The sequence below is a fragment of the Phycodurus eques genome, chromosome 11, assembly GCF_024500275.1.
Source record: "Phycodurus eques isolate BA_2022a chromosome 11, UOR_Pequ_1.1, whole genome shotgun sequence".
NCBI classification, from domain to species: domain Eukaryota; kingdom Metazoa; phylum Chordata; class Actinopteri; order Syngnathiformes; family Syngnathidae; genus Phycodurus; species Phycodurus eques.
Window position 1 is genome coordinate 17,977,112 of NC_084535.1, and position 9,018 is coordinate 17,986,129.

The 9,018-nt window shown below is 41.5% G+C and overlaps 1 protein-coding gene across 1 annotated transcript in view; it reads right to left on the minus strand.

The window, feature by feature from the left end:
* arid4b (AT-rich interaction domain 4B) overlaps nt 1-8,693 on the minus strand; it is a 71,096-nt gene extending 62,403 nt beyond the window's left edge. Inside the window, 2 exon segments of the mRNA XM_061689407.1 lie at nt 6,595-6,643; nt 8,484-8,693. Of these exon segments, the coding sequence (XP_061545391.1) occupies nt 6,595-6,600 (6 nt within the window). The 5' untranslated portion in view covers nt 6,601-6,643; nt 8,484-8,693.
* Nucleotides 8,694-9,018: the final 325 nt, after the last annotated feature.

Below are 9,018 nucleotides of genomic sequence, written 5' to 3' on the forward strand. Positions count from 1 at the left end.
TATAGGATGTCAAGAGTATTTGTGCCAATAAGTACTGGAACTTCTGCACTTGCCTTGAGATCGGGGACAGTGTTGTGACCATCTTTGGCTCCCCTATAAAGTGTTATGGAAACCCTATATCAACTTCAGTACAGCCGAGATAAGGGACAATTTGGCCTGCTGCTCCATCTACGTGTAAGAGGTCCTCTATGGGAATAATGGGATGCTAAGGTAAGTGGGTTTCATGAAATTATTTGGTGATGGTTGTGACCTGTGAGCCTCCATCTATTAGAAAGTCTCGCTGAACTCCGCCAACTGTGACTTTGGCTACATGCCACGTCCCAACCAACCTCTTGTAAGCCGGTGGGCATCAGCAGAGGCATGTGGACACTGAGCTTCGCACTTCCATTTTGAATTGGGACTCTTAATTGTGTCCTTGGTTCCGGTACGTCCCATTACTGGAACCTGGTCAAGTTTAAAGACTGTCTTGCCTTCCACTCATCGTGCTTGAGTTTCAGTTCTGTATAGTTTTGGTCTACAAGGGCTTTGTTCATGGGCTTGTCACAGTTCCTGGCGATGTGACCATTTTCACCGCACTTAAAACAAAACCATGCTTTTGGTTGGGATCTTGAAGTGAGTGTGTTCTGCGGAATCACTTGATGAGCCTGTGCTTCGGCCCCTGGTGCAGTTAAGTTATTTGGCGATATGGCAGCTTTAATTTTGTGTTTCTTCTGTTTTTTTATATTTCTTGCTGTTAAACTGCATTTGTAACTGGGCTACTTGTGTTCACAGACTTTCAGTTTCAGAGATATATGACTGAAGTAAGCTGGCACTGGAATCACAGGGAGACATGTCAGACACAGATTGAATCTTTACAAATGGCTTGGTCTTAGTGGAGCCAAAGTGACGCTGCATTGTGTCATTTTTGGATGCTATCCTGTCCTCTTCAGTACGCACTTGAAGCAACAGCTCTGCAAAGTGAGGAGGTACTTAATTGGTTTAGTTCCAGCTGTAAGACTAGGCTGTGGTCCCAGCAGCCACATTTGAACTGCTTTAGTAAGTGTCTGTCAACATTCACCTGTTTTACACCACCTCTCTTCACAGCAGTGCACAGGACACTCTGCAGTCTCTGAAGATAATCAGATACCTTTTCCCCTGGTTTCTGATTAGTATTCAAGAACCTTGCAAACACCTCTTCTCCATCCTCAACTAGTCCATATGCAGAGTCAATCAACTACACGTAATGTCTAGGATGGGCTGAAGTACCAAGCTGCCGTACCACATCTGAAGCTGGGGAAAGCAGTATTTTTCTCCGTTGAACAGCAGTATTTTTCTCCATTGAACAACAGAAAGACTTTCATCGTTAAACATTAACTCAGCATGTGTAAACCATGTCTCATAATCTGCCTCTCCTGTGAGTTTGGGTATTTTACCAGAGAACGTCCTCATCCATTTGGAGTTACTGGGCTGACTTTTGATCACATGTTCCACCACAACATGTTGTATTTCAGGTAGGTTTGTTACTTCATTACTCAGTTAGGTTTTTTTATACTGCTAATTAGTTTTTGGTTCTTCTTTATTGTACCAGATTCTTGGATGTCATAGTAGTTGTTGGGAGTAAACCTCTCCCATGTTCAGATTTTGTTCTTCTACTAATTTCTGAGTGGGCGCCTTTATCAGTCACTCCTGATACTGGAGTCAGTAGAGGACATGCACAAGACAGCTGGGGTTTGGTCAGTAGATGAAGTATGTGTTGGAACAAAGTCTACCTGCCACTTTATACCTGGGTTGTTCACATTTGCAACTTCTCTTGGGAGAAGAGGCTCAATTTTGGCTCTTCTGGATCCCAACTTTTTAACGATGACAATTTCTCCATCTAATTGTCCTGTATCTTGCACTCTCTTTATTCCAGCTATTGGGCCATATTTCTCAAGGGATTCAATTACGTCTTGATCTGCATCGCAATTAGTAGCACCAAACACACACAGTAACAGTTTGTCATGACAATCTGCCATTGTATTAAATTTAAAGTCAAAGGTCAAATTAAATGATAATTAACAGGAATATTCAAGTAAATAAGATTTTGTGTGTGTGTGTGTGTTCAAAACATCCAGCTTTAACATATACATTTAACACATATATATATATACTGTTCAACCTCGCTCCTGGCTGGCTCTCCATAAAAAGGAATGATGTAACACCGGTGTGTACCACATCAACATTGTAATCAGGTTCAACTCAGGAAGCGAGGGACGGGTTAGTAATAAGTTGAACACAGATTTTTATTTTTTTTGCAACAACAAAAAATAAACAATCACAATTTGAACTTGAATTACAATTATATAATATAGACGACCTTAAATTGTCCCTTCACAGCTTATTGCAGACACATTTCGATGTTCGTTTGCTTGTCAGTGTGTAATGTGTGAGGGCTACCCGGGTAGAATGTATATGTGTGTTGTATACATGTTTTTTCTGCACATTTAGAGCTTTTCTTAGTTCAGGTACGAATCTCCAGGAAGATGGTGAAGATGAGGATGAAGGTTTCATCCATCCATCCCTTTTCTGAGCCGCTTATCCTCACAAGGGTCGGGGGAGTGCTGGAGCCTGAACTGGTTGCCAGCCAATTGCAGGGCACATATAAACAAACAACCATTCACACTCACATTCACACCTATGGGCAATTTTGAGTCTTCAATTAACCTACCACGCATGTTTTTGGGATGTGGGAGGAAACCCGAGGGCCCGGAGAAAACCCACGCAGGCACGGGGAGAACATGCAAACTCCACACAGGCAGGGCCGGGGATTGAACCCCAGACCTCAGAACTGTGAGGCAGACGCTCTAACCAGCCGTCCACCGTGCCGCCAGGATGAAGATTTTGAATCCTCTAACCCTGCCTTGCATCAGACAGAGACCCTAGACGGACTCAACACTGTCTCCAGAATGTAGATCCAGCACTCAAAAAAACTAATCTGTCATAGCAGAATTACAATTAACTATTAAATCATCATTTACTGATCCATCATCAGTTACTGTACAGTATTATATTTACCATTTCTCTTAACTCACGTTTAACTTCAAATACTGATACACAAAAGTAATGATAAACTATTCAGACATCATTATATTTTTAACAGTATTCATAAATAACTTTACACAAGTTTTTAGACCTCTTTTCTCTATTCAATAATGGGGTTTTTTCATGAATCTTTTTCCCATTCACATCACATTTATGCAATTTTTTTCCCATTACCTAAATATGAATTTAAACATATTATTCATACAATGAACTTTCGGAAAACAAAATGTATACAAATCACCAGCATTGGGCCACATTAAGCATATTTTAACCTTTCTACATTCAACAAAAGGTCTAGAAATGGCACAGTAAACATTTCTAGGCCTTATATGGAAAATATGCAATCAAAGACTCAAAACTCACTATTTTCAACTACCACAACATTTTTGAACATTCATTGCTTACTCCGGTTGGTTTTATAGGACAAATAACCTTTTCAAACAATTTTCAATCATAGCTGTAAATAAAATATGTCCATTACACTTTTACTAGCAACGTAGCATTGCTAACATGTACGCTCACCGGAGTCCTCGATCGTGTAAACAAAATCAAAAGCAATCCGGCTTGGAACTCTTTGACACCAACTTTAGCTGTGTATTGACTCATTTACATGAAAAACAAAGCAATATTTTTTCCAAAAAACTATCATCAACTTCTCTTTCTTTTTTCTTGAATTTAAACATAATTCATACAATGTACTTTCGGGAAACAAAATGTATACAAATCACCAGCATTAGCCCACATTAGGCATATTTTAACCTTTCTCCATTAAACAAAACGTCTAGAAATGGCACAGTAAAATATTCTAATACAACTTTAGATGTGTATTGACTCATCAAAATGAAAAACAAAGCAACATTTTCCCCAAAACTATCATCAACTTCTCTTTCTTATGTCTTGTGGCCTCGCTAGCATCGGGTTAGCTGGAGCATTTCAATCCTAACATGCAACGCGCACAGTACGTATTTGCTGCATAGCACATACCTAAAGTGCCATCTCGTGGCTATTTTAACCCACAATAGTTATCTCAACATATTTCACAATAGGAATTCAGACATGTAAATGAAAATATACTAATCTGGAGACAAGGGTAAATGAACCCGGGGGTGTACTTTTTACAGGGGTTACACACATACAGGAAATTATTTTATAACAGTGCTAAAGGATATAGTATAAACAATACAATATTTTCTTTGAGTGACCATAACTTCCAAAAGTATGCCAAAGAAAGAATTGACAATGTAGATGTGACTCAATACTTCACAATTAATGAATTAAACAATGTTAATACATTAGAGGCATTAGGGAGGCAAACCATTTACAAAACGTTAGCCTCGTAGCATAATTGTCAGTCATTTTTAACTTACTATTACCAAGTCAATAGAAAATAAGGTGCTTGCTGAAAACTGTTTTTTTTTTCGTGTTTATGAAAAGGTTCAAATATGACTAAAAGGCAACTATTTTGCTAATGATAAGTAAAATTAATAGCTTGTCTCTTCCAAGTTCCTGTGAAATAAAATATAGAGGAAGGGGTTTTACAATTGTCAAAGAAAAAGAGAATTATGCCTCTGAAATTTGATCAAACTTGGCAGTTACAACCAGCATTGTGCACATCACGCGAGACGTCTCCCAGGACCTCAGTTTAGCAAGTATCGGAGCAATAAATGCTTATGCAATGCACCTGACTCAGCTGCTGTGGTATTTTGTCTTTGTGTGAATGGTTAGCGAGGTGCTACCTAAATACTACGGGAAGATGCATTTACATTCCCATGTTGTTTCAGGGTAGTAGTACAACTCAAATTAGTGAGATGATGCTAAACTGTGCACAGCAACTTCCAACCACTGTGTAACACAGACAACATCCAGTCATCTTCCAAAGTTAGGCAAAGGAGTGCGCTTTCTCATTAAATTCTAAAAAGTAATTGAAGATAGTGCTGGTTGTTGACTATATGCACATTTTCTGCTGATTAACCCTCAAATAGGAATTGCACACCATGTCCAGATGTACTGTAATACATACAGGTAGTAGCTGCAAAAAGGTCAGTCAAGCATGCATTATAGTCTTATATTTGAAAAAAACAATACTTCAGGAAGAGAGATACGCCAGGAAAAAAGAATGAAAAAATATTATGTGTGTGCCAAATTTACTTGTGCATTCTTCCCTTAGTAATGCTTTTCACTGCAATAGTACCTTTACATCATCAACATAACGCCATTAATCGATGCTGGAATGGCTGTTATGCACGAAATAATCACATTTAGAAATGTCAAAACTTGAGGCCTCTAGATAAGCTCAAAGCTGAAGTATTGTACAATCCTTACCTATCTTCCAACAAGCCAAATCTGTGTTGTCTCGAAACAACAATGGCCAAATACTGGCTTGGCATACATACTACACTGTGTGTGTGCGTGCGCGTGTGTGCGTGTTGCATAACAGCTCACTCCAGAGAATGCCTGCCTGCACTTTCGTAGGTTTAACAACATTGCAAAACTTGCTACTTTGGTGTATATTTCTACGATAATATAATCACCTTGTTCTTGGATGAGTTAATTCCTAAAAACTGTTTTCCTAAATGCAACACTCGTGTAGGCCTTAAATAAGCATATCACAACAATAGTGTCACTTCAGAAAGCAATATCATGCTAAGCAACTCATGCATTCCTTTCATCAATAATGTATTTGCCCCTTTATGTTTGAAAAGCGCCAACAATGACGTTTAGTGAAAATTCACACTCTGGCTGTTCATGAAAGCAACAAGAAGCAGAACCTCAACTCTTGAACATATAAAAGACAAAAACTCAGGTGGTGTCCATGTTCTTTTAGTATCCATGTGGATGACTGAGCATATATTATTATTAACATTAACATTTTACATTTGTGTCACAGTTAATATCAAAAAATTAAAAGCATGAGGTACAGTACATCAGTGACATGACATTTAACACCTTTCCACTAAAGGTGTTTAAAAAGTTTCATTAAAGGTGTTTAAAAAGTGCTGTATTTTTTCTAACACAATCATAATAGCCTTGTTAGCTTATGTTTATACTTTTATGACATTTAACAATGTTACACTGTAATTTATTATATTGACACACAGTGGAGCTAATTAGGGACATGGGGTTTGAAAAACAGTTGAACATGTTCAAGTCCCGCTGCAGACACACGGAAATTGCAACTAGTTGTCATAGAGATGCTACTCTGCTCCCTGGCAACTGCTGAGGTGCCCTTGAGCAAGACGCAGAACACCCCCGAGCTCACTTATATCGCTAATCCTCATTAGGATCAAAGCTGAAGCCTAGCCCAGATGACTTTGGGCAAGAGGCGGGGGACACCCTGGACTGGTCGCCAGTGAATCGCAGGGCAGGTGCAACATCACAGAATTGGTATACGGTTCGACTTAAGAGCTTCCACTGTAACAACTTCAGTAGATACGCTGTGCTTGTCCCGTAGTTATTATAGAAAGAAAAAGGCTCACTGTAATCAAATGACACTCTAGTGAAAGAAACATGCAAGAAAAAGTGAGAAGCGCCTACCTTCATCTCCCTACGAGTCCTCTAGGTGACCAGTGTGGCGGATCTGAGGCTGAAAGAGATTTCAAACGGTGTTAGGCATGACAACTTCAGCGAGTTTTATGATGACATCATTTCTCCATCTTGGGGAAAACCTGGGCAACGTGCAAACATCCCTGCCCCTCCTCATGTGTCCGTTTTTCTTCAGCTTTGCGGTTGCACTTGGTTCGCCTCCAAATACAAAAGTGGCGCCTGGTGGGACACATACTCCCCCCCACCCCCACGCCCCCCTCCCTTGCAACAATACTGTGTATCGGTGATCGGTGTTGCAATGTAAGCCGTGGCAGGCTGATCACGCTCATTTCGAGTCGCCTAAAGCCGTTTATGTAATGACCCGTACGTTTGTCTGTGTGTTGTAGTCCGTCAGTCAGCCTGGTGGGAGCAAAGGGCACACATAACCAAACTAATTGTCTGCACAAATGTAACGACAGCGTAGTACTGTAGTTTGAGTCAAACAAACACACACACACACGCACGGTGGGGGCAGCGTGCAGTCTGCACCGCACCGACTCCCAACACTAGAGCAGCGGATGACGCCATTTCTGTGGCTGACAGTCGGCTACAACCACAGCGTTTCATTTGGACGTTTTACGCAAGCAGCGCATCCAAATCCACCCGCACTTATATGAGCCATTAAAAGCCAACATGAAGAATAGCGCTTTTTAATGCAAACTGCTCCGTGGCGTTTCGCGTTTCCTTTTTCCGCCGACTCCGCGAGAGTGCAGTCGCTCGCTAGCGAAAATATAGCCGTAATAACACTCGTTTGTCCTCGAGCCGAAGATTTACAGACGTGTCATATGCGGGGGAAAGAGAGAGAGAGAGACGCTAAAGGCGTCAAGTTGGTCAAAGTGTGAGCGACCAGTCGTCCAATTAAAAAGTCACTTTCGCGGAATGAGCTCTTTACAAGCGACATGTCTGCACACTCGCCGCTGACAAAGGAACAAGCCCGACAAACGGTCACCTCGTGGTGACTTGACATAGTAGTAGCGCATACTACACCCTAATAACAATGTCGTATTGTTAAAACGGGAGCCGAGGTCGCCGTGTTTGTCAAAGGGACACTGGGGATACGGAGTCATCCGCCCCAGACAAGCAGCTCCGACTGCCCGATACAAGTGACTGAGTGACCGGCCAGCACGCACAACCGGACCCTCTAATGTCTCCAAAGAACATATCGAACCAGCTTTGTAAAAAAAAAAAAAATAAAAAAAATTAATAAAAATAAAAAATACCACCAGGGACACGTCTAAAAAAAAAAAAAAAAGGTGAGGGGGAGGGGGGGGGGGGATGAGTGTGTATCTATGAGCACGGTTGGTCAAGCGGGGTATTTTTTTTTCTTTATACAAGGTGGCCCATTCTGTCCCGACTATGTGAGAACTGGTGTGCCATGAAATACAGTGCAATTGACAATTAGCCACGATCAAAAAGACGTTTAATCACTGCATCGACGCCAAGCTTCGCCCACAGTGTTGTTGTGTAAAATCACTTTGACGCCTATGAGACTGCTCGACGACGAGGATTCCTCCGCTGAACAGCACAAACGCTGGTGGTGCCCCCCACCCCCCAGCCGTGGAACTATTCAACCCCAGAGGAAGCGTTTCACTTGCCTCGGTTGCTGGTAGGTTGTTGTTTACCGCATAACTTTGCGATCGAGCTGACCCCAGTTGTTTTTCAGCCATTAGCCCGGCGGATTCATTCATTCCCTTCAAGATAGTCAATAGTCCAAAAGACGCACCGCATCGCCAGTGAACAAGTTAGCGAAGGCGCAGTCTGGCTGGTTAGAAAGCAGGGCAGCGAGCTCGTCAAATATGTTCAAAATAGCGATGGCTTTTGTCGAACAGCAGCAGTCTTACCTGCGTTGTCAAGTTGAGAAACGTGTCTGTTTTTCGACGAAAGCGTGCTAGTAATCCATAGGAACATTTAAGTAGCGACTCGGGGAGATTTCAACGTCGCTCGTCGGCCCCGGGTTGATGTTGAACACGGGTCGATAAAGTCGTTTTCACAGAGCACTGCTGTTTGCCTTGTTGAGAAGCTTCTCCAGCCTGCCTCTTTCTCAGATCCTCTCCCCCTCCGCCTTCTGAGTATGATTGACGGGCACTTTGGTTCCGCCCTATCATTTATGCGCCATCCAATTGGATAATAACGCCATAGGAAACGCCTTACCTTTCAACGATTGGTTTATAATGGAGAAAAAATATATATATCCATTGCAAGCCATACGAAATAAACGTAACCGACTGGTTACTTTTCACAAGACATAAAAAAAGAAAAACTACAACCCCCAGGTTTCTAATATTGTTAGGGGTGCGTTGGTTTTACTTTCACTTGTGTCCCGATTTGACGATTTTTTATTTTTTTTAGTACAAGCCGGAAGTTGCCATCGGGCAA